At 35.9% G+C, this 27369-nt stretch overlaps 1 protein-coding gene across 1 annotated transcript in view; it reads left to right on the forward strand.

Annotated features, from left to right (window-relative positions):
* LOC138432785 (sodium channel protein type 3 subunit alpha-like) overlaps nucleotides 1-27369 on the forward strand; it is a 114485-nt gene that overhangs the window by 22753 nt on the left and 64363 nt on the right. The window contains exons 3-9 of the mRNA XM_069574323.1: nucleotides 8239-8552; nucleotides 13854-13972; nucleotides 15434-15523; nucleotides 20272-20400; nucleotides 21071-21162; nucleotides 21975-22247; nucleotides 22448-22511. Coding sequence (XP_069430424.1) covers nucleotides 8289-8552; nucleotides 13854-13972; nucleotides 15434-15523; nucleotides 20272-20400; nucleotides 21071-21162; nucleotides 21975-22247; nucleotides 22448-22511 — 1031 coding nt within the window. The 5' untranslated portion in view covers nucleotides 8239-8288. The remainder of the gene's footprint in view (nucleotides 1-8238; nucleotides 8553-13853; nucleotides 13973-15433; nucleotides 15524-20271; nucleotides 20401-21070; nucleotides 21163-21974; nucleotides 22248-22447; nucleotides 22512-27369) is intronic.

Raw genomic sequence — 27369 nt, forward strand, 5'->3', positions numbered from 1 at the left:
AAAATACTTCTGTTTCTGCTGCGGTAGTGCTACGGCATATCCCAAATATTTACTGTGCCATTTTTCTCATTCATTAATCAGAATCATGATTCTGATTCATTAACAATTATTAATTTTGTATTCATTGTATTTGTTGGTTTTACATGTTTTCAGCAGCTTATGTTAGTATCACAGCACACAGATATGTGAACCTGGAAAACTGAACTGGGTTACAACAATCTATTTTTCTGTACGTATACACAGCTTAGATCTTTAATATCAAATCACACAATAGTAAGATTCAAGATAAAAAATGTCAACAATAATAGGAAAAATCAGTCAAGAACAGAATGTATGGAAAATGTGTCGCCTTAGGGCAACAGTCTGTGTTTGTCAATAGACAGACACTTCAATGAAGATTACTTCTCTGTGCCTGTTCCTCATTTATTTTAAAGTCAGGGAGCTGGACTTTTTGTCAAATCCACTGCACGCCTTTTAATTAGCTTCTTAGAAATTCCTCTTTGGGCATCTGTATAACTGTTCTAATTTCACTGTCTAATATCCTCTGTGTTCCCTCTCCTTAAAAAATGGTAATCACAAGAGTCCTGCCTCTTCATATTTCCAATTTTTTCCTGAATAATGTACTGTGTATTCTTCAGCTTTAACTGGTAACTCCTTAACCAACACTTACCCAGCCCAGGCAGCTTTCTTGAGTCTCAGATACGTATACACCCAGTTGTCTCACAGGCATCTCAAACTAAATAAAACTCAAGCAGAATTTATTCCTACAAACCTCTACTTCTTGGTTGGGTTAAACTTGAGGCTTAAACCAGAAATCTGGAGATGAACTTAACCTCGTAACTCTTCTTCACCCTTCATATCAAATCATCACAAAATCTCATTGGTTTTTTCTTTCTAATTGTGCCTTCAATACAAACCTCCAGCCATGGTTTGTTTTCTCTCTAACTTATTGAAGACCGTCTATCTTCCAGGCACCTGTTCAGCTTTCAGTGCATTTTCTCATTTAATGGTTAACATTAACTCTATGAACTATGCACTGTCATTGCTATCATTATCTTCATAGGGAACCTGGAGAGTATGAAGAATAAAAAAAATTTTTTTTATCACATTGTTGGAACATAGTGGAGCCAGGGCTTGAATGCAGTCCTGACCGCCAAGTCCACACCCTTAAGTAGTAAGTTCAGTTCAGTTCAGTTCAGTAGTTCAGTCATGTCTGACTCTTTGCGACCCTATGAATCACAGTACACCAGGCCTCCCTGTCCATCACCGACTCCCGGAGTTCAGGCAAACTCATGTGCATCAAGTCGGTGATGCCATCCAGCCATCTCATCCTCTGTTGTCCTCTTCTCCTCCTGCTTCCAAACCCTCCCAGCATCAGGGTCTTTTCCAATGAGTCAACTCTTTGCATGAGGTGGCCAAAGTATTGGAGTTTCAGCCTCAGCATCAGTCCTTCTCATGAACACCCAGGACTGGTCTCCTTTAGGATAGACTGGTTGGATCTCCTTGCAGCCCAAGGGACTCTCAAGAGTCTTCTCCAACACCACAGTTCAAAAGCATCAATTCTTGGGTGCTCAGCTTTCTTCACAGTCCAACTCTCACATCCATACATGACCACTGGAAAAACCATAGCCTTGATTAGACAGACCTTTGTTGGCAAAGTAATGTCTCTGCTTTTGAATATGCTGTCTAGGTTGGTCATAACTTTCCTTCTAAGGAGTAAGTGTCTTTGAATTTCATGGGTGCAGTCACAATCTGCAGTGATTTTGGAGCCCCCAAAAATGAAGTCTGACACTGTTTCCACTGTTTCCCCATCTATTTCCCATGAAGTGATGGGACCAGATGCCATGATCTTCGTTTTCTGAATGTTGAGCTTTAAGCCAACTTTTTCACTCTCCATTTTCACTTTCATCAAGAGGTTTCTTAGTTCCTCTTCACTTTCTGCCATAAGGGTGGTGTCATCTGCATATCTGAGGTTATTGATATTTCTCCCAGCAATCTTGATTCCAGCTTGTGCTTCTTCCAGCCCAGCATTTCTCATGATGTGCTCTGCATATAAGTTAAATAAGCAGGGTGACAGTATACAGCCTTGACGTACTCGTTTTCCTATTTGGAACCAGTCTGTTGTTCCATGTCCAGTTCTAACTGTTGCTTGCTGACCTGCATACAGGCTTCTCAAGAGGCAGGTCAGGTGGTCTGGTGTTCCCATCTCTTTCAGTAGTAGTAAAGTGACAATAAACTTCTCTTGCCCTTTGCTTTAAACCACTGGTGTCCATCTGCTTCCTTTTAGGGAGGCTGTTCTCAAAGGGTGGTTTTCAGTCACTCGGGTGTTCCTGAGTCTGCTTCAGAGTGTCTGTGAGGTCTAAACTATTTTCTTAAAAAATACCAAATTGTCATTTGCCTTTGTTCACTGCTCTGACATTTGCATCTATGGTGCTAGAGTTGTGGAAGCAAAACTGCTAACGCTTGAGCAGGATTCAAGGCAGTGGCACCAGATTGTAGGAGGAGTTCTTGTTTTCTTCACCACCATTTTTGGTAAGGAAAAAAAAATGCCAGTTCACATAAGAACATCTTTGATGAAGCAGTAAAAATTATTAGTTTTATTAAGTCTTGACCCTAAGGAACACATATTTTTAATATTCTGTAGGATGATAGGGAAAGAATACAGAAAACATTTCTGCTGTGGGCTAAGCACTACCGCTGTCTCAAGGAAAAGAGCTGTGTGACTGTGTCAGTCAGGAGCCAAATGCACATTACTTTTTCATGGAACACCATTTCCACTTGAAAAAAGAACTGACAAACTATGGTTATTCAGACTTGGGTATTTGGCAGATATATTCTCAAAAATGAATAAAGGAAAAACCGGTCATTTCAGGGAAAGCAAATGATAGCATTTGTTGTCGATGTTAAAATTGGAGCTTTCAAGGAGAAATTGGAATTCTGGAAAACTTTTACCTGAAGCTGGGAGAACTGACTTATTTGAAAAAACCCTGATGCTGGGAATGAGAAGGGGATGACAGAGGATGAGATGGCTGGATGGCATCACTGACTCAATGGACATGAGTTTGAGTAAATTCTGGGAGTTGGTGATGGACAGGGAGGCCTGGCGTGCTGCAGTTCATGGGGTTGCAAAGAGTTAAACATGACTGAGAGACTGAACTGAACTGAACTGGGAGCTTGACAGTCTCCCAATACATTATGATCTTCTCTAGAGATCAATGGTGATATTAACAAATGCTATTTTTGAATGTTACATAATAAAATTTGCCAAAATTTGGAAAATCTGCCTAGCAATGTGCTGATATTTTCCAAATGATCTATGCATGATGGTACAAAATCCATCCAAAGGGCAAGATCAATCAAAAGTTCACTGATAGTTTCAGATTCCACACTGAAACTAATTTAAGAAACTACCATTTGTAGAGTTTTAATGTTTATCAAAGAAAAATATTCACAATTGCTTCATAAAGAAATTGAAATACTCCCTATTTTCCAACTACATATTTGTGAGGGGGTTTTCTTCTGTTACTTTAATCAAAACAACATCTCTCAACAGATTGAATTTTTAAGCAGATATGAGAATCTAGCTATATTTCATTAAGTCAGACAGTAAAGAGATTTGCCCAAATGTAAAACAAGTTCATCCTTCTCACTTAATTCTTTTCATTTTGAAACATGATTGGTATATTAAGTTGTTTTCATTAAAAATCTGTTTTATATGTAAACATATTAAGTTAATCAAGAGATGTTTTTAAATTTTCTATTCTAATTTTTAGTGAATATGGATAGATAAGTCTCCTCTTAAACAAAAGCTCTTTGAAGTCATCTATAATTTTAAGAGCATTAAGGGATCCTGAAACCGAAATGTCTAAAAACCATGGCTCTAGGATCGTTCCCTACCTGTCCATCCTTCATACTGCCACCATCTTTCCAATCTTAAAGTGATCATGCATGTCCCACCTACAGCTTTCCTTAGCATGCTGACTGAGGCCTTTGGTGATCTACATCCTGCCTAAATTCCATTCCTTCATTTCTCCACTCCCTTTTAGGCAGGTTGACTTCCACCCATAATGAACTTCTTATAGTTCTTCCCAAACAATCCATGCTCTGTTATTTCTGGGTCCATATACATGCTTTCCCCCTGCCTACCTAATAGGTGTCTACTGATATGGCTTCTTCCCAACCTTCCCCCATCTACCAGCACCACTACAACTAATTGGTCAAATTCCAACCAGACTACAAAACTTACCCTAATATCACTTCCTTAGGAAATCTTATCTTAACCATGCCCTTCCCTGGGTAGAATAAATTCCTCCCTTTAATGCAGCTCAGACAATAACCAGTTATATAAGATTATATTATAATTATTAGTATAAAAATCTGTCTCTCCTAATAGACAGTCAGTTCCTTAAGGGCAGAGACTATAGGTACCTAGTTCAAGCACAGTGTTGATACAGAGTGGTCCCTCAATAAATATTTCCTAAATAAATGACCCTAAGTTTCCTTCCAGGTTTAAAATTATGTCACCCATCCCTGTAATAAATATTTTGAACCACAGTCTTTCTTGATTAACAGAAGGATGCATTTGTTTTATTGATACACATTAACAAACATAGACACTTGAATTTTCAAACAAAGAGATCATCTCCTCAGATCTTTTCTCCTTTTTTTGTCCTTGCAAGGACAGTTCTGGAGAAATTTGGTATGTTAAATTTGATGTGTTTTAATAAATTATAATGCACATATATTCATTAATAATAGATATTCCACACCAAGGCATCAGCAGGAATTAATTTTTTAAAGTCTTTCCTAACAGGAATATAAAATTATGTAAGAGCTCAGTATAATAAGCTCACAAAGAACAAGAAAGAATAGAAAAAAATTAAAATAGAACTACTAAAGAACTATGAGAGGTTTCTTAACAGCAACACTATAGATGAAGCCCCAAGAAACTCTGTTCACTATAATCTTTAATGTCTCAGCCTACCCAAATACTGAGCAAACCTTAGGTCTCCTTGAAGACAAAAAGCTGAGTCTAGAACTGGACTGTCTATTCAGGATTTAGAGACACCAGCATGGTAATTTCAAAGAGACATCTTTACTTCCTTTTGATCAAGACTCGAGATCTTTATTCTGGCCCCTGATAAGTGAACAAAGCTAAAGAATTATTTATTTTTAAATAAATGTTCATGATTTTGTGTCATCTGAGAAATCAAAGTCATTTATGAAGATTACTGGAAGATCTTCTGCATTAGATATGTTTAAAATAATTTCATTTTAAAACTTAGGAGCCAGGAGACTCTAATTAAATGAGTAAAAGCAGTTATTTCTTTATGGAAAAGTGTTGCCACATATATGATAAGCTATTTCTATGTCAATGAGGTTGCTTGCTTGTGTGTGCTCAGTTGTGACCAGCTCTTTACAACCCCATGGACTGGGGGCCCCACCAGGCTCCTCTGTCCATGAAATTCTCCAGGCAAGAATACTGGAGTGGGTTACCATTTTCCTACTCCAGGGGATCTTCCTGACACAGGGATCAAACCCACGTCCCTTATGTCTCCTGCATTGGCAGGCAGGTGCTTTAAAGAGGTTGAGGAAGATTAAGTGACAAACTCAATGCCACAAACTCAGTACTCACAGACTTTGAAACCAACTGCTGCAAGGTTTTCATTCCACTGTCAATAAAGAAACCAAAACCAGTTCAAGTAAATGCTTAACTACAAAAGCAACCTTTCTTGTCCCTTAAGAGAGCAGCCAAGTTCCACAGAAAATTTTAAAGATATTTTTCTCATGCTTTGTCATTTTCATTTAGCACTTGGGAAGAACCCTTATCCATTCAATTCATGACAGGTGATAAGAGACAGGTGGATTACACATCCCTGGTTATTGAAGGCGTTCAGTTAAAGGCAAACTCCTTCCCCACTGAAAAGTACCAACGTTGTGATTATTCCACAGCTGCCTAGAGTTGAAATGACTGTCGCCATTGAATTTAACATAAGGTGGCTGAAACCGTTAATTCTACTTTGTGCATCTACCATAAATTTAGAAGGCACAAAATAGAGAGCTGATTGATTTTTAAGTAAAACAGAATAACTGTTTCAAACCTTCTGATCCATATACCACTTGATGGAGCATAAGAAAGAGCCTTGTCCCATCACAAATCAGAAGTTCTTTTTTCAGAACTAGTAGGGGATATGGCACAATTTTTTGACAAGTCTGATAATTTATAACTTATCTGGAATATACCTTCATAATAGCAGGAAATATAATGATGGTATCATATTATGAATATGAATTCAATGGAAAGACATAGGTATTAAAATATTTTTTGTCACTGAGACAGACCTGGGAACCAGTAATTCAGATATACACTCAAAAAACATACAGTATGCTGTATCATTTTTCTTATGTCACTATGAGATGTAGAATTTCTCCTTCTCTGGAAACTCACTATCTCCATGCAATGAACTGCCAAGAATTAGAATGCCATTTAGGGATGAACTACTATGGTGACTAGAGTAAGTGTGGGGGCAGAGGACGGTAGGTGTCTGGGGATAGAGAAATGTCACAGATGACTTCCATGATTATTCTGATGCCATGGTTGTAGATCATTGTACAAGATGACTGATGTACTCATTGCCTTTCATTGTTATTGTTTCTATTTTCTATATGGATTTAAAAAATGAGATTCTTGGCACAATGCAAAATAAAATAACTGCTAACTCATGTTTCAAAATTTATGTAGCTGATTTCCTGTATTTCTGAAAGTTCTGTCACATTTCCAGCAGATAGAATTTCTTCCCTCCCCTGGGAAATTGAGCAGGTCCACCTCACATCTGTCTTGTCTCCTGCATTCCTCTTCCAGCCATGGGGTAGGCGTGTGTGAATGTGCCCCTGTACTCTGCACTCCCCAGTCCATTCCTGAAGCTCCACAGTCAGCTGTAGTTCCAGCAAGTTAGGACCTTATTGAAGGAACAGTGGCTTGAATTGCAAAGATGCTTGAAACCACAACAGAGGAAATGGTTGAAGGAAGGAACTAAAGATAATTAGATTACGATCACTGACACTAACACAGTGCTTCCTATTCTGGAAACTAGTCCAAATATTTAATGCAAATTAATTTATTAATCCCTCACTAACCTGGGGGGTTCAGTTCTCATATTATCCCCATTTTATAAATGAAGACTGAAGCCCTAAGGGGTTACATTTTTAAAGTCATGCCGCTCAACAGTGGCAGCTAGGGTTTAGAACAGAAGGAATTTGGCTCCATAGTCCATTCCTTTAGTACCCTACACCTAACGAAAGATTCAGGAAGATGAAAACTGTCATGGAACACTTAAAGAGCAGCAGACAGGAAAGGAAATACATTCTGCATTGCTTCAGAAGATACCTCAGGAGGAACCTAAGTAAAAAGCTAAAAGGAAACAGCTCTGACTTCTCTGTCGATGCTGACAGTCAGGCCTTGCCTTAGAACCAGTGTTCAATGACGCTGGTAATTAGAACAGTGGTTGGGTTACACAAAATTCTTTTCCTACCCTGAGATTTTATGAGTCGGCGGTATACCACTGTATTGTCCCCAGGATATTTTTCTTTGGAGTGTTAGTAAGATATGATAAAAGGAGGAGGGAGAGAAATAATGGGTCCCTGCAAGGAGATCCAACCAGCCCATTCTGGAGGAGATCAGCCCTGGGATTTCTTTGGAAGGAATGACGCTAAAGCTGAAACTCCAGTACTTTGGCCACTTCATGAGAAGAGTTGACTCATTGGAAAAGACTGATGCTGGGAGGGATTGGGGGCAGGAGGAGAAGGGGACGACAGAGGATGAGATGGCTGGATGGCATCACGGACTCGATGGACGTGAGTCTGAGTGAACTCTGGGAGATGGTGATGGACAGGGAGGCCTGGCATGCTGTGATTCATGGGGTCGCAAAGAGTCAGACACGACTGAGTGACTGAACTGAACTGAAGCAAGCATTCTTGGCACTAATCTTTACCAAATGTTTACTCTGCTTTGGTGTAAAGGTATCAGAACAGACATCTGATAGACATATAAAGTTGTCTTATTGAAAATTAGATTGGATATTTCTAAGTTAAAATTTGTAGTGCAGCATGAAAAGCACTACTTAGACTTTATATTAAAATAATTAATATAAGAAATATTAAATAATATCTTGGTTGATTTTCTTAATCTCTCTCATTCTCTTGCTTTCCTAACCCTCGTGTATTTTTTTTTAATTGCAGGCTATTCTTATGCAAGAAGCTAAACGTAATTAAATGTGCAGGATGAAAAGATGGCACAGGCACTGTTGGTACCCCCAGGACCTGAAAGCTTCCGCCTTTTTACTAGAGAATCTCTTGCTGCTATCGAAAAACGTGCTGCAGAAGAGAAAGCCAAGAAACCTAAGAGAGAACAAGACAATGATGATGAGAACGAACCAAAGCCAAACAGTGACTTGGAGGCTGGAAAGAATCTTCCATTCATTTACGGAGACATCCCTCCAGGGATGGTGTCAGAGCCGCTGGAGGACTTGGACCCCTACTATATCAATAAGAAAGTGAGTGTTGACTTTATCTTTCCCATAAGTCTTTAACTTGGAACTTTAATACACTTTTCTGGGGCTCATGGATACACTGCACCATAAGTTTTCTATTGTTTAAGATTTTATAATACTTATTTCCACTTATTTTTAAGTACAATATAATCAGCAGAAACATAAGAAAGGAAGTCAAGTCTGGCCAAAGTGAAGTGATACAGAGATGAACCATTTCTACAGCTTCACAGTCACTGATATTGAAAAAATTAAAATTGACACCAACAAAACAAAACATCTGTTATTGGTGACATATTTAAACACCTAGTAAAAAACAAAATAATAGCTATATGAAAGAAGAGTCACAGGGTACATATCCTTATTTTTTAGTTCTTTGACTTGAGGTTTCTTCATGATAGATTTGTATTCTAGAAGGTAATAAATAATCTTTTATTTAGCATCCTCCTATAGGAAGATAGAAAAAAATGTTCACCCAAAGATACATTTTTTTGGGTCCAATAACCTGATTGGGAGTTTCTCTTAAATGTAATCTGTGACAGGCTAGATTCCAGAACACCTACATGTTGTTAAAACATCACTCAGAAAAAAAGTGTCGAAACAGAAGACAAAAAACAGAAACAGAAACTCAAGTTTTCCCATCTATATATGATTTAAATCAACAATTATGACTGTGTCTTTCTAATACTATGATAACCACATAATTCTGTCAGAATTAGCTAGTTTTTGATGTTAAACCAACTGTACAGTATTTTATAGGAAGTGCAAAAAATTCATGATAGATTGTGTGCTCTCTAATTAGGTATTTTGGCAGCTTACAACCATGATTTATATTTCACATTCACAGACATAAAAACTGGCCCATGTAGAAACTAAAGAAACATTAATATCACCAAGAGTTATTGGCTTACAGATTAAAGGAAAAATTGAGCACTTTTATTAGTCAAAGTCAGCCCTTTTAAAAGGAATGGCTAAAGAAACTGTATTCTTTAAGCAGCATACAACATATAAGATCAATGATGGTTAAAGAAACTGACAAACATTCAGACCTGGAACTAGCCGTATTGCTCTGAAGGAGTGCTTCTGAAACTATGTACATACAGAGGATAATGTTAAAATACAAATTCTTTCTCTTTGCTTTTAAACTAGCTGCATGAAAGGTGGCATATAATATATATTCATACAGTTCTAAAAGTAATTTATTCCAGTACTTTACTATAGAATTGGTAAAGAAAAATTTGAAATTTAGTTACTATATTATTACACATGTTGATGAAAGTGAGATATTCCCCAAGAAACTAGAAGAAAATTCTCCTCTGGAAATTATTGATTCAAACTATATATTTGCAAAGAGACCTTCAAGAGATGGCAGTATGACTTATACTTTGACATGATTAAAAGTATTTGCTACTTAAAGAAAGGAAGCGTCCTTAAGATAGGGAATTGGTAAAATTAAGGAGGAGTAAAAGAGAATAATGAAGAAAAATATTAACATTTCTCAGGGAGACAGATTTTCAGTTAGTAGTAGTCTTGAAAGTACTTTCCTCTCAGAAAGCCGTTTCACTGGGGAGAGCCTGCACTGTGCCACTGAGTCGAGACGTCATCAAACACCCATATTAATTAATTAAGTCAGCTTATTTGGACTTCACGCTCAACAAAGATTATCTTATTATAATTCGTCTTCCCATAGATCTGCTAAAGGAAAGAATGTGCTTTCTATGCTACAACAATTATTCCAGCCCGTGTGACAGTGATCTATCTGGTTGTATATAAATAGATCGACATTTTAGTTTTATATCAGGCTTTCAAGCTTGGTTAATGTGAGTCTGCCGCTAGGAAACAGAATTGCTCTCTATGTGCTAACAAAGTCAGTTTTTATTGCCTCCCTGTCTCACAACAAGAGTAGAACCCATACTTATTCATAATAGGCCATGTGTCATCTTGAGAGACATCTAGAGTGTATACTGTTGTTTGCCCTGCTTTCCTTTATGATAAGTCTTTAAGGATGAAGACTGAGGGGCTGTTGAAGAAAATAGCTCTTGGGACAGAAGGAGCTATGTAGGAAGCTAATGGAGAAGTTCTGGAATTTAAAATATGGTATAGAGCTTGTTAATTATATGGAATAATTGCAGGTGAAAGGCGTTTTAAAACTATAGAGCATTATGAAACTTTGATTCCATTAATTAATGTTACAATTTTACATACCTAATTGAATCATACAAGCAAAATCACAGTGCATTTTAGTGGCATTCAAATTGATCAGATGAAGCTTGAAACTAGTGACAGTGATTATAATAATAGCGAAAATTTGCTATGCTCATACTTTGTCAGGTATTGTTTGAGTGCTCTAACTCGTATAACTTATGTCATATTCAACGAAAAACAAGGCATGGACTATATTTACCTCATTGTATAGATGGGAAAGCGAAGCACAGAGAGGTTACGTAGCCTGTCCAAAGTTACACTCCTTAAGTGATGAATTAGGATGTGAACCTAGGCAGTCAGGCTCCAGAGCTCTTAATCACTAAGCAAAACTATATACTATGTTTATCATATAATGAAAGAAAATGTTTTTAAAAATTATATAATTTTCAATTCTCTGATGGATATGGTTCTACTCAGAGAATGTATTCTTGTGTTAAGTAGTAAAAACTTTAGTGAACCTGTAAAATGTGCATTTACCTGGAAAAAAGAAGCAAGCACCATTCCAGAGTAGATAATGACCAGTTTAACATACTTCCAGATATAACATTCATCATCTTAGTAGCAATATATAGTACTATTTTCTTAAGTCACATCATTACTTATCACTTCTTGGAGAACAGATTTTGGAATTGACACTATTGATCTCTCCTCTATTTATCAGTCATTCTCTCAAATAATTTTCAGTTTCGATGTATCTCTCAACAAAAGAGCCCTAAATTTCAAATGACTTTCTTGTCATTTGTTCACCATACAGGACTTCTCAGAACTCAAGGTTTTCTTTCTGTGAGGGGTTGTTCTCTAGAAATGAACTGGGATTGTGTTCTTAAGGTCTGCTTTATTCCAGAGTCAGTAAATTCACTGAAGATGCCCTTGGCATGTCATTTTTAATCCCCTTGGTACTGCAAAAGCTAATCTTGTGGGAAGAGGTGAGGCTTCCATTTTTAAAGAAACAGTTCATTTCTGTTCACTCTGACCTTGGAGATTTTTCAAAATAAAATCCTCTCAATGTTACAGTTGGCTTTTTTCAGGAATATTGTTTAAAAAAAAAATGAGTAAATGCACCTTAAACTGTGGTAAACTTTACATGTTACTGCTGTCATTGAATGTCTAAACAGACCCAGATTGCTTGAATATAATATTAAATGATTTAATCCTATGAATTCAAAAAATATTTTAATGCATCTGTGTTTGAAGAGCAGGCATCCCAGTGCCCATTCTCCCTTGTGAATAATCTCAGTGCTAGTAAAGAATAGCTTATTTTCCCTTATCAAAGCATTTTTCAAATCTATAGATTACAGTTCATAGAAAATAGTTGGTTAGGTCTATGGTCTTGAATACAAAAAGGCAACGTGCAGAGAAGTCGCTTTCTCTGCGCTTTACACTTATATATAAATATTTTCTATTCATTAAATGTAAATATTATACTCACAATATTCTATTCAAACAGAGCATGTTGTCAGTGAAAATGAATGTCTAGGATACAGCCCTTGGTTAATCATATAAGCAACATCACAATGCATTTTAATGGCATTCAAATTGATCGTGTAAAACTTGAGAATAGTGAAAACATATTCATAACTAAATGGTTATATAGAATAGATATCTTTAAAGTAAATAGCATCTTAAAGGTAAACTCACAGTGAATTGAAACAAGAGTTTATTTGCAATCCAGGCTATTAAATGCTGTGTAAAAACAAAATGGAAAAAAAAAAGTAGCTAACGGGATCTTTATGCTCAATGATTTATAAAACTTCTAAGCTAGTCCTCAGTGGAATGAACTGTACAAATAATTGCTGCTTGACTATAATTACAAGCAGCGTGCCAATGCGTGTATATTAATATACTAAGACTTACTGGAAAAGGGAAACAATTGGGGAGTGATCAAAAGGCAGTGTGATTTATCTGGAAAGACATAATGGTGGAGATGATTTTGACAGCTGAGGACATTCCTGGAGAGAAGGGATTTTCAACCCGTGGCTGCATATAGAATCACTAGGGGAAAATGTTTAACATACCATTGTCTATGCCCATCCTCCAGAAACTAATTCTGTTGTTCTCGGGTGGATCCTGTAAAATAGCAATTTTAAGATCACCCCAGGAGATTCTAACTTGTGGACAGAACTAAGAACATTTGATATAAGAGTGGGTCACTGTAGATGGAACCTTGCATTACGTGACCTCTCAGGTGCCTCCTTCCTCTAGGATTCTATGACACTCATCTTGAGAATCAGAGTGAGAAGTTGATAGTAAGTGGGATTGACAAGTGAACTGAATTGGCTGGAACAAAGGTGCTTTGGTGGGAAAAGAAATAAAAAATGATTCCAGAGAGACCTAGTAGGTAATCACTATCTGAGCCACCAGGGAAGTCCCAAGAATACTGAAGTGGGTAGCCATTCCCTTCTCCAGGGGGTCCTCCCAATCCAGGGATTGGACCCGCATTACAGGCAGATTCTTTACCATCTGAGCCACCAGGAAAACCCCGCTTAAATGCTAAATTGATGATTATAGGTTTCAGGTCATAGGAATTTAGTGACAGAATGCCCTTTGAGATGATGTATTTCAGCCTTATTCTTAATGCAGCTGGTCCTTCTCAGTATTACAGCAGATCTGTAGAACCAGCAAAACCAGTTTCTTCAACCTGTTGAACGTTTTAAAGTAGGACAACTACCACAGGGAAAATAGCTTCATAAACTTTGGAGTTAAAAGATTTGATATAATTAAAATATTTATAAAAAATTATTTTAATACCAGTATGTACAGAATAATCTGAAAAGTTACCAAAACTGGGGACAGATGGTAAGCCTCAAATAGAATTAGAGTCCACAAAGTTAATTTACAACTTGATACAAATTTTGTGTAGGATCATCAGTTTGTATTGGGAAGTTGATACCTGAGAGACAGATTAGATAATAGTACATGGTATCTTTATTTGTAGTTATATGTTAATTTAGGGGAGAAAAAGTGATATCTAATATGTTTATACTTACACAAACTGGCTTAAACAAGTTCAAACAAATCAGGTAAAAAGTTTTTATGTGTGTAAGCTCTTCATGTAAGCCACATGTCTAATCTAGTAATTTTTTCTCATGTGTTCTTTTTCAGACTTTTATAGTATTGAATAAAGGGAAGGCAATTTTCCGATTCAGTGCCACCTCTGCCTTGTATATTTTAACTCCACTAAACCCTATTAGGAAAATTGCTATTAAGATTTTGGTACATTCATATCCTTTTTATGTGAATTGTCTAAATGTTGTTTCTAGTAGCTGATTTTATAAAGAATGTCATTCTTTTTATAATATATATATATAATTCTTTCAGACTAATTGGTAACCTTGTTATTTAATCTATTGTACTCACTGATTTTCTGCTCTTTATAACAAGATTATTGTAGAATGACAATTATGATTCTAGTAGTAAAAAGAAAACTATGATAGTAAATGAAACACACTGTGTAGCCGGAACAACAGCAAATCTCCTTCAAACTTTTATTAACCTCAATTAGACCATATATAACCACCATTAAAGAAGCATAGCCTACTGTGCTTAGTATTATTATCTATATTCCAAATGTTCAAATTTTTGTGCCTTAATTGGTTCTGTATCTTCATCACCTGGACTTTCCTTCCTTCCTTTTCTTCCTTCAGTAAATATTAAACTACTATGCATCTGAATGATAATATCTATTTAAAAATTATTGAACTTAAAACTACTTACAATGATAGTCAAAAACTATATGTAAAATGACATAATAGGTATGGATTTCAAGAAAACTCTCAAGAAGTGATAATTAACTAGAAAGGTGATCTTCAGAGGCAGTGATCCAAAATAAGCATCTTATACAAACAGATTCAAAACAAGTTAATATACAAACTAAAAGAGAGACCAAAGGGACAGGGTTAACCTAGAGACAGGGAAAGCGGACTGATAGTCTTTTGAAGTGCTTTTGAATTCTCCCAGTCTATGGTTTGATATTGGAAAGTATTTACATTTTAAGACATAAAGATTTACTTCAAAAAATGTAATCAAAAGTTTTCTTAGAGTGAAGGCTGGGTTGAAATTCTAAGAGAAATCATTGCAGCTAATTCTTAGAAAGGTTTAAAAACAGTGTATGTTTAGGTACCGTATGGACAAGATACAGAAAGATAATTAAATATCCTGATAAGGTCCTGTACTCGCAACTGAAAATAAAAAGTTAGAAAATAAAACTAGCTCATCAGCAAAATTCGTCTCTCCCTTTATTCTTACGTGGTAAATGCTAAAGGAACAAGTTCCATCACTGTCGGGCTACTAGAGTTCCTAATTGCAGTAGAATCAATCAATGTAATCCCTGAATACACAGAGCTATACATTCTCAGGCTTATTATATTCCATTCATTAACCTTTTGTCCATCAGTGGAAATTTTAAAGGGTATCTGAAGTATAACTTTTAGACTTACACTAGAAAATTCCCATTGGCTTCAAACAGAGATCTCTTTCTATTGAGTTCAGTTTTGTGAGGGAATGATGCAAAATAAAAAAAACAACGAACCAAGAATACAAAGAATATACGACAGACCTCAGAGTTTCATTGTTTTAAAACAAATAAGTAAAATTAATTTTACAGGTAACTTGGTTTTTTTGTATTGGATTATTTGTAAACTGCACAATATTGTACTAGCATTTATTCCTTAACTATAGTCTACTTTATTCAGCATGCTTATCATGTGCACTATCTTGACCAACTGTGTATTTATGACCTTGAGTAATCCTCCAGACTGGACAAAGAATGTAGAGTAAGTAAAAATGATTTCTTGGAATGAGAAATGCACACTCAAATTCTCTAGCAATCTCCTTTTAATTATGGTCTGACTTATGGTTTCCACTTTTTGAAGTCAAACTAAACACTTCTAAGAAACTATTATTTGCATAATATGGAAAAAAACAAGGGAATTTTTTTTTTGGACGGGGGCATATTTCTCCTTTGAGATAGACATTTCTTCCAACAAATGATAGCATTTGATTAAGAAAGGTTATTAATTATATATACTACTGGTAAGCTAAATAATCATTTATCATAAAAGTTAAGATTGAATCACAATTATGCATTTTAGATAAAATACAATGACCATTTAAGCATAAATAAAATTATTTTATTTCAGTATATTACTACTATTGTTATATTCTGATAAAATTGATTTAGGTATTTAGCTCTATATCACTAAGCAATTCAGTTATACACTATATCAGTTCAGTTCAGTTCAGTCAGTCAGTCATGTCCGACTCTTTGTGACCCCATGGATTGCAGCACGCCAGGCTTCCCTGTCCATCACCAACTCCTGGAGTTCACTCAAACTCATGTCCACCGAGTCGGTGATGCCATCCAGCCATCCTATCCTCTGTTGTCCCCTTCTCCTCCTGCCCACAATCCCTCCCAGCATCAGAGTCTTTTCCAATAAGTCAATTCTTCACATGAGGTGGCCAAAGTACTGGAGTTTCAGCTTTAGCATCATTCCTTCCAAAGAAATCCCAGGACCGATCTCCTTTAGAATGGACTGGTTGGATCTCCTTGCAGTCCAAGGGACTCTCAAGAGTCTTCTCCAACACCACAGTTCAAAAGCATCAATTCTTCAGCACTCAGCTTTCTTCACAGTCCAACTCTCACATCCATACATGATCACTGGAAAAACCATAGCCTTGACTAGATGGACCTTTGTTGGCAAAGTAATGTCAACTTTGAATATGCTTTTGAATATGCTATCTAGGTTGGTCAAAACTTTCCTTCCAAGGAGTAAGCGTCTTTTAATTTCATGGCTGCAATCACCATCTGCAGTGATTAGGTACATTTTAAAAAAACACACTTAAGTGTTTAAGTTATTTTGATGTTTAGTTATATTTAGATACATAGATTATTTAGACACACATGTGTGCTAGAAACATCACAAATCTGTAAAGGAAGCAAAATGTCTTTGCAAAACCATATTCAAATAATAACAAGGCTTAAGGGGAAAATGTGATTATGGACAGATCTCTCAAAACTTTTAAAACTTTGTAATTCTAATACTAATAAAAAAACATAACAATCCCAATAAAAAGACACTGACCCAGTTAAATCTCTGTGGACATTTGTACCTAAAGTCTTAGCCAGCAACCTCTCTGCAGTCTTAAACCTGGGCCTTGTCCTTCCTCCCTTGAAATGGAGACCCTGGCAATGATATCATCAAAGTAAAACATTTGATTCAATATTTTAATAGAGAGGGAAAGGTCTAAGCACAGTATTTTGGGCATGTTAAACTACACCCTGCTTGCACTAAAGAAGGATCGTCTGTTGATTTTTCTGCAGTAGTATTAAGGTCTTTTATTGCTTAGGATATTGTATATAAGTGTGAAGGAAAAGGTGCCCCTGATTATTTCAAAACATTAATGCACTGAGGAAAACTGTGCTTTAACTAAAAATCTTTGCATTATAACAGCATTATTCCCCAATTTGTCAATCACATATAAGATTATTCATGAAAGAAACATGCTTTTTTTTTTTTTAGTGAAACAGAAGGTGTTTAGCTTAGGCAGTCTATTTATGTAATGGGCTAATACAATGATCAGGTATTTGTTTTAGTGAAAAAGAAATTGTATGTTTTTACCATTATATTTTAAAAGTAATGTCCAATAGGAGATAAGCTATTATGACAAATACTGACACTTTCATTGCTGTTTTTTATAGATTTCTATGAGAATTTACAGAATCATTCTAAGCCATCATTCATCAGTGATTTAACAACTTAAAGACTTTTTTGACAGTAGATTGAAAAAACTCCCTAGAAATTATTTTAGTAGAGAATCCAGTTCTTATGTTGAGGCAAGCCATGTAACAGAATTCTCAGTTAACATTTACAATTTGGGGCTTAACAAGTGGATATACCTGTATAAAACTATTCTGTATGTATTTTTCCCTGCAGAAATTATTGACATACTTAAACATGTGTGAATTTATTTATATAATGTTATTAAAAGGCAGTAAAGGGGACACAAATATCATTATTTGAATATGCAGTTTTCTTTTAAGTTATTTTTAGAGATGCCTATATCCATTATGAAAAGTCAGCTTTACAAAAGCTTTTGACTTTACACTGTTGGAAAACTTTGCACAGGTTTCCTAATCAATTATCTCCAGTCACCTGACAGCAAGGCAGCAGGAAAACAAGCAAAATGTGATTCCAGTAAAAGAAACCAACAACAAAAAACTTAAAAAAACAGAGTCCAATGAAAAGAGAAGTCAGTTTTGACAGGAAAATACAAGTCACTCATAGCAGAAATCTTTGCTATACAGAGAGCTGGCATACCAAGGACCATATTATATAGTGAGAGTCATATTATGTAAGGCAGATCATTTCTATAGATATCAAAATTACACGGGGAAAACACCTTGTAACATGGACAGAATCAACAACATGATTAAGAACCAAAAACCTAGCGGGGTCAGAGCCAGGAAAAATCAAGGTCCCCCTTGATTCTCACTGACCCATTCAATCTAGCTTTCTAACAGGTATATCTGAACACCTGTCCTGTGCAAAGCTGTCTTAATGTTAAGCTATAAGACCCCCTTCCTTGGATAGCTATCAACACTCACCATGTATTCCTTCCCCAAATTTTCTTCCTTTCCCAAAAACAGAAATAGGAGTAGGGACTTGCATCTTGCTTCTAACAACTCTGTAAATAACTTAGTATTGCCTAAGCATAAACCACGGGGCACTATCTACCAATATGATAAACAGAACATACATGGGAGCTGTCTCTTATGGTCTTCTGTTATGCTTGGAATCTCTCCAAACAGAAATATCATGGCGATTATATGTAAATATACAAAGATTCAAACCAAAACAGAAGTAACCATAAGCTTGGCATTGGAAATTATCTCTCTTCCTAATAAAATCAGCTACTTCATAATAAGTAAAGAGAGCAATTATTCTTACTCTTCATGAAATCAATTGCATTGTTTAAAAAGGAGAAAGAACATTCCTAGGAAAACTAGACATAAAAATTCTGACATACATTTTCCTGTGATTTCTTTGCTCCTTCATAAGAGAGAAATTTCTACAGAAAAAAAAAACCTACAAAAAATAATTTCCCTTTTTTTTTTCATGTATAAAATACTAGTAGACTGGAAAATATAGTGAATTTTAATCAAAGTAAATTCAGTCTTTGTGGGTCGAGTGAAGTGATCTGAAGAACAAACTTAGATCGTACTTTTTAAAAAGAATACAATGTTGAAAAACAAATACTGTCTCCCAGCTATTTTTGGAAGAAACAGAAATAACTTATATTGTCAACATTCAAAGGAGAGGGCTGGTAATGCTCGACCAAACAGCAAATAGAAAAGTATTTCACCAGCTGAGGGACTGAAATTTGAATTTGAGCATGTTTCAATGAGAGTTCCGTGGACTGCAAGGAGATCCAACCAGTCCATCCTAAAGGAAATCAGTTCTGAATATTCACTGGAAGGACTGATGCTGAAGCTGAAGCTCCAATTCTTTGGCCACCTGATGCGAAGAGCTGACTCATTGGAAAAGACCTTGGTGTTGGCAAAGATTGAAAGCAGGAGGAGAAGGGGCTGACAGAGGATGAGATGACTGGATGGCATCACCGACTCAATGGACATGAGTTTGGGAGTTGGTGATGGACAGGGAGGCCTGGCCTGCTGCAGTCTGTGGGGTCGCAAAGAGTTAGACAAGACTGAGCAACTGAACTGAACTGAAATGATTTGGCCCAAGTGCATGGAGATAGTAACTGATGTGAGGTTAAATTCAGGAATTTTGTTATCCTTGAATTTTAGTAATTGTGTAGACACATACACATAGAACACTAATGAACTGAAAATTTTTGGTGAGCATATGAGAGAAGCAGATTTACAGCATTATGCCTGAATCTTAAGGATATAAAGGGGAAGTTCATTTTTGATATTAGATACATAAAGTATCTCCTAAATTATCCTAATCATTAAGAAGTCTGAATGAAATGTTTTATTATAATAAACAAATCCAAGAAATGTTATCTCTAGAGCTATACTGTCTAGTGAGGGAGAAGGGAGACACATGCAGCTTGAAATTTGAAACTTGAAATGTGGCTACTTTTAATGGTTGAAGAGATAACATTTTAGACACATTGGTTTAAATAAAATAATAACATGCAAATTAAGTTTACTCATTTATTCTTTTTATTTGATTACTAGAAATTTGAAAACTAGATATGTAGTTTGTGTTAAATTTCAGTTGGACAGTGTTACTCTAGAGGATCAAGCCTGATGATTATCCATAAAACACAAAACTATTACTATCAAACCTAAATATTTAAACAAGATCAAATTCTTAGTAGAAGGTATTCTCTCTTCAGTTTAACCCTTTACTCATAAGACTAAACTAGTAGATTTTTTGGAGGTGGGAATAAGGAATTCCATCTTAGTGAACTGAAAAGCCACAAAAGAATCAGATTTGCTATATTTTAACAGTTCAAATGAAATTGCTAATTTTTGTTTGGATGCTTTTCCTAGGTACACATTCACTGGAATCTATACCTTTGAGTCACTTATAAAAATCTTGGCAAGAGGATTTTGCTTAGAAGATTTTACATTCCTTCGTGACCCATGGAACTGGCTGGATTTCAGTGTCATAGTCATGGCGTGAGTATTTTTAAAAACATGTTAAGCTCAATGGCATGAAACAGTTGTAGCATGAAACAGGTTGTCGAGACATATTTTAAATGTAGAGTTTGCTTGTTAGCCAAATTAACTATATGCCTCATATATTTTGAGAATACATATTAGAATATATATTGCAAGGTAAATGTATCTGATAAATGAGCAATAAATGGAATTACTTTCATGTCATAGTCTTCTACTTCATCAAAATGAAGTTATTCATTGACTATAAATTTAATACCACCAACTGTACTTTAATTAGTTTTGCAAACAAACGTTCATATTAGTGAAAACTGTATTGAAATAAAGCAACAAAATTTTATTCCTTAAAGGCAGCTTTTAGCACATGGCACCCTAAAGTCTAGCATTTCCATAAAGTTCAAGGGGCTCTATAGGCCAAACCAACCCACTTTTCATTCTTTATTTAGTATAAAGTTTGCTAAAACTATCAGTAACTCTGATTTAATTCTACAGGTATGTAACAGAATTTGTAAACCTAGGCAATGTTTCAGCTCTTCGAACTTTCAGAGTCTTGAGAGCTCTGAAAACTATTTCTGTAATTCCAGGTAAGAAGAAACTGGTGTAACATGGTAGACCCCTTATATCTCCAACTTTTCTGTTATTGTGTTTGTGTGTGAACTCCCTATTACAGATATGTGACAGAGTTTGTGGACCTGGGCAATGTCTCAGCGTTGAGAACCTTCAGAGTTCTCCGAGCATTGAAAACAATTTCAGTCATTCCAGGTGAGAGCTAGGTTAAACACCGAGACTGACTTTAAATACACCGTAATAATACTGAGGTTGAAATTACACGTGACATTAGCCTTGTTGCTTATTATGTTTGTTTTTTTATCTTCAAGAATGCCAAATGAAATTAAATGTTTATTTATAAAGTCAGCCTTTGAGTTTAACAGAGAATTGCATGAGGCGTCTATACAAAATACTAGTTTTGCTCTCTTTCTCACCCACGTTTTTGTGCATTTATGATGTAATGTTTTCTTTTTTACATCCTATAAAAGCTTTGCTATCATGGCTTTACTAACTGATTTAGATTTTATCATTTACTGCAGATATATTTTGAAAGTGGATCTCCTCTTTTAAAGGAGAAAAGATTATTACTGAATGGCATGTAATACATGGCATGGGATTTTTATTATCTTAAAATTCTTTTCTCCTCTAAACCACTGCAACTTGGAAAGCTAGTATTAAAAAATGGTTGGAGAGAAACAGCCTCCTGAAACACAAAATGTGAAGTGAAAAATAACTGCAAGTTCTTCTTTACATGGTCACGGCAGCACATAAAACTACACATTAAAAAAAAAAAAAAACACTTCCTGCCTAAATATTTAGCCTTTCATTTTAAACCTCCCAAAAGCACACTGCTCATAAATAAAATCTGCTCTTCATCCATTTCCCAAACCATCTGGCTGTCCATAAAGCTTTGGGGTCTAAATAGACAGGCAACTGTTTGTGGGGAGAGAGAATGTATATGACTATTAAGAAGACTCGGTGGCTTGGGACATTCTTCCTCAGCTGACCTCATTCTCCCTCCACAGGTTTAAAGACCATCGTGGGGGCCCTGATCCAGTCTGTGAAGAAGCTTTCTGACGTCATGATCTTGACTGTGTTCTGTCTGAGCGTGTTTGCTCTAATTGGTCTGCAGCTGTTCATGGGCAACCTGCGGAATAAATGCTTACAATGGCCCCCAAGCGATTCTGCTTTTGAAACCAACACCACCTCTTTCTTTAATGGCACAATGAATTCAAATGGGACATTTGTTAATGTAACAATGAGCACATTTAACTGGAAGGATTACATTGAAGATGACAGTAAGAAATATTGCTCCATTGTTAATCTTAGTGTTGCTGAATGAGTTTTCAACTATAAATAGTTGAGGCTGTGGGCTTGAAGCTATCTTTGTAAATTACTTTTTTGGTGTCCACTTTGGAAATAGCTGAGATAAACAAATTCTGTTTATCCCTAATGTCAACAGGATTGATATGAAATAGTTTATTCTTTATATTAACAGGTCACTTTTATGTTCTGGATGGACAAAATGACCCTTTACTGTGTGGAAATGGATCAGATGCAGGGTAAGGCAAATTTTTTTTAAGATGTAGAACACTTTGGGAAAAAGCAAAAGTAAATAGGAAGAAAATATACAAGGGTATTCTTGCATGTGTTTAATAAAGAGTGGTGCTACCTACCTAGGAAGTACTTTCCCCATCTTTTGGGATCGGTATTTATTCTAAACTCATAGTCATTAAAATCATCCCTTTGGGTGAAGACATTTTATCCAGAATTTCACAGATAAGATGTACATGAATTTTTCTTTCAAGAATGAAGGTCCAGTGTCTGTCTTATCTGAAAATCCATCAGAGTCATTTAAGAATTCCAGGGAAGGAAAAACAAGATGGGCACATTTTGGCTGATGTTAGGATGTGTTCCCTCATAGCTCAGTTGGTAAAGAATCTGCCTGCAATGTAGGAGACCTGGGTTCAATTCCTGGGTTGAGAAGATCCCCTGGAGAAGGAAATGGCAACCCACTCAGTATTCTTCCCTGGAGAATCCCATGGACAGAGGAGCCTGGCAGGCTATAGTCCATGGGGTCACAAAGAGTCGGACATGACAACGATTAAACCGTAAACCACTACTAGGATGTGTTGATGGGACAAGTTTTGCCCTGATTGGAAAAGGTCCAGGCTGTAACATGGTCATCAGGGTGCAAACCCAGTTGGAAAACTGCTTTGAGAAGCTGAGATACTCTTGAAATTGGATGAAACCCCGTATACAAGGAATCCAAGTGGCAGATGTATGTCAAAGGCGTGTTCTGGTCTGCATCTGCATATTTTACAGTTCTTTTCTGTCACATTACACAATAAGAGATGCTGTAATGTCTTAGTCATCCTGCTAGTCTCCCATACTTAACATATTTTGCCAAAAGTACTGCAAATTAATTATAAGTCAGGGTGCTGTGCTGTGCTTAGTCGCTTGGTCAGGTCCGACTCTTTGTGACCCCATGGACTCTAGCCCACCAGGCTCCTCTGTCCATGGGGAATTCTCCAGGCATGAATATTGCAGTGAGTGGCCATGCCCTCCTCCAGGGCATCTTCCCAATCCAAGGATCAACCCGGGGTTTCCTGCGTTGCAGGTGGATTCTTTACTGAAGCCCATAACTCAGGATCAAGAGTGAAATTTTTTAAAGCCAAGGGATAGCAATAGTGACTCTTAGATAACAGAACTTACAGAGAACATATTTTGAGTCATCCCAGAAGATTGGAGAAGGAACTGGCAACCCACTCCAGTGTTCTTGCCTGGAGAATCCCAGGGACGGAGCAGCCTGGTGGGCTGCCATCTATGGGGTCGCACAGAGTTGGACACAACTGAAGTGACTTAGCAGTAGCAGCAGCAGAAGATGGGAAACTGGTGTGGTCATAAAGATCTAAGAGGATTATTAAAACCATATACCAGTAACAGAGATAGAATTTTGGGGAATTTTTTTTTCCTGATAGTTTTTCCAAACTTTGATAGGAGAGGGTGGAAAACAGGAGCATAAGTTCTACCGTTCATATACGTGTGTGCTAAGTCACTTCAGTCGTGTCCAACTCTTTGTGACCAATGGACTGTAACTTGCCAGGCTCCTCTGTTCATGGGATTTTCCAGGCAAGAATACTGGAGTGGCTAGGCATTCCCTGCTCCAACTGTTCGTATATACCTGGGTTAAAATACTAACTCCACCATTTACAAACTCTTGACCTTGGAGAAGAGTGAAGCTCTCTGCATTTAAGTCTATTTGTTTCTAAACTGAAGAGTAGTATCATCTCTCCCTTCAGGCTGTTATGGTGATCAGTTACTGAAGCACTTGGACTGGCACCTGGTCTGTCATAGACATTTATTGCACGTCGGCTATTGTTTTTATTATTATAGTTAATGTAAAAGCCTAGATAAAATTTTGGAAAGGGTTGGTTAATGTATACTTTATCTCTATTAAACCACAGTAATCACTTCCCTTTATTGGGTATCTGTTATGGGTCAGGTAATTTACATGGTAAAATTGATAGTCACTCTATTGTTAAACATCAAATAAAAATTCGAAAGAAATCTACTCCATTTTAAGACTCCCTATAAGGCTATAGTAATCAAGACAATATGGTATTGGGAAATACTAGATATAGATCAATGAAAGGGAACAGAGATTCAAAAAAACAGATTACAAAAACATAGTCAACTAATTTTTGACAAAGCAAATTCAATTCAATAGAGATAGGAAAGTGCTTTCAAGAAAGAATGCTGAAAGAATTAGAGATTCATGTGCAATGAAATGAACTTAGATACAGCTTTATACTATACACAGAAAGTAACTTAAAACCAATCATAAACCTAAATGCAAAACACACAAAACTATAAAAATTCTTTAAGAAAACAGAATAAAAGCTATATGACTTCAGATTTTTTGATAAGCTTTAAAATATAACCCCCATAGCATAAAGAAATAATTTATAAGTTGGATTTAAAAGCTTCTGCTCTGCAAAGACACTGTAAAGGGGGTGAAAAGATAAGCCATACAGTGGGAAAAATATTTGCAAAATACATATCTGATAAATGATTTGTACCCCCAATACACAAAGCACCCTTAAAATTAAAAAAGTAAAATAACCCAATTTTAAAATGGGCAAACTGAACAGATACCTACAAAAGAATATACACAAATGGCTAATATGGATATATATAGATGCTCAACATCATTTGTCATTAGGGTGTTGAAAGGTAAAACAATAATGAGTTACTATTATATATCTATTAGAATGACTAAAATTAACAACAACAAAAAAAACCTGACAATACCAACTGCTGGTGAAGATGCAAAACAACAGGAATTCTTATGCATTCATTGCTGGCCAGAATGCAAAATAGTTCAGTTACTTAAAAGACAAGTTGGCAGTTTTTTACAAAATAAACACAGTCTTACCATATAACTCAGTAATTACTCCACTAACTATTTAGCTAACTAATTTGAAAATTTATATCCACACAGAAGCCTGATGTAAATATCTATTTATACCATCTATATTCACAATCACAAGAAACCAGAAGCAATCAAGTTGTCCCTAAAGAGCTGAAAAGATAAATAAACCATGGTATATTCATACAATGAAATATTATTGAGTAATAAAAATAAATAAGCTATCAAGCCATAAAAATATTGATGAACCTTAAATGCATCTTAATAAGTTAAAAAAAAAGGCAATCTGAAAAAGCTATATTCTATATAATTCCAATTGCATGATAATCTGGAAAAGATACATAATAGAGATGATAAAAAGATCATTGTTTTCCAGGGGTTCAGGGTAGGAGCTTGACTGGGGGATGTATAGGGGATTTTTTAGGGTGGAGAAATTATTCTGTATGACTCCAAAATGGTAAATATTATTTGTCAAATTTACAAAACTTTATAGCACAAAGACTTAATACTATATGCAAATTTTTTCTAATTGTGTGAGGATGAGAGAGCTCAGGTTGAAACACAGAATGTGACAAGTATCTAAATACATTTAAATAATAAACCGAAGGAAGGGAATAGGTATTAATCTAAGTAACTTTGGAAATGAATGGAGCCTATAATACTAAAGGCAAAAGGAACTATACTCTTCTTGATAAAGTTGTTTCCCATCACAGTATGGATTAACAATCCAGAAACAATTATGCATGTACACTGGCACTGAAGAATTAAGTATATAGATAGTAGATGAAAGAACTCAGGTTCCTCACTTTTGGAGTGAGGGGTTACAGATAAGAAAAGGGAGGAGTCTGGAATGATCCAGCAATAATGAAATAAAGTTGGAGAAATGACTATGACCTCGTGTTTAGTTTAACCTAGGCACAGGTAGCTATATGTATAGTGTTAGAAACCAAGATCTGGGTGCCATGTTTATCGTCAAGGCAGTGTAATTGCTTCTGGGCCCTCAGTTGGCAGGGCGAGGAGACAAATGTGTCTACACAAACACAGACACACATTTATCATGATTTCTAATGCCACTGTTCAATAAAAGAGCAAAGGCTCCTTGGAGAAATGGTTGATTCTAGGACTGGGGCAGGAAATATGAAAGATGAGCCTGGACCATATCATAGTGCCAGAATCTAAGAACGTGTGGAAAAACAAACAAAAACAAAATACATACCACCATGCATTATGGCAAAGAGATATAGGAGTCACCTGAAAATCTCCCAATGGCCAAAAGTGGAACAACATAAGCAAAACTACAATGATATTATACATATAATTGCATTATAATTCAAAGTGTAAGATGAATATCCATGAGTATATACTCATAAAACAGATTGAATAATAGATAAATAAATAAGATAATAGATAAATCTCATGTAGAATTCCAAATAAATTTCTGCACATACTCGACTCTTAAGAAGGTAGATCATAATTCCCTGCTCCTTGTGTGTAGGCGACACATAATGACTATTCTAAAGAGAGCAGGATGGAAAAACAAGGAAAAAGTAAATTTACAATGGAGAAACCAGACAAACACTATCTCAAGTCAGGTGATGAAAGTTTTTATCAACAGTGATAAGTCATATTGATAGCATGTACCCTTGATATGATGTAAGATAATGATACTTTACATCTATGGTCTTCCTCCCCAAAAATCCATCACCTCAATATCTAATCATGAGAAAAACATCAGACAAATCCCAATTGAAGGAAATTCTTCAAAATACTTAACCAGTATTCCTCAAAAATGTCAAGCTAATCAAAAACAAGGGCAAATCTGATAACTGTCACAGCAAAGATGAGCCTTAGAGAGACATGCTGACTAAACGTAATGTGGCCTCCTGGGTGGGATCTTGGAATGTAAAAAGGATATTAAGGAAAAACTGAGAAAATAAGAATGAATGATGGACTTTGGTTAATAAAATGTATCAATATCGATTAAAATA

The sequence above is a fragment of the Ovis canadensis genome, chromosome 2 (genome assembly GCF_042477335.2).
Source record: "Ovis canadensis isolate MfBH-ARS-UI-01 breed Bighorn chromosome 2, ARS-UI_OviCan_v2, whole genome shotgun sequence".
Taxonomy (NCBI): domain Eukaryota; kingdom Metazoa; phylum Chordata; class Mammalia; order Artiodactyla; family Bovidae; genus Ovis; species Ovis canadensis.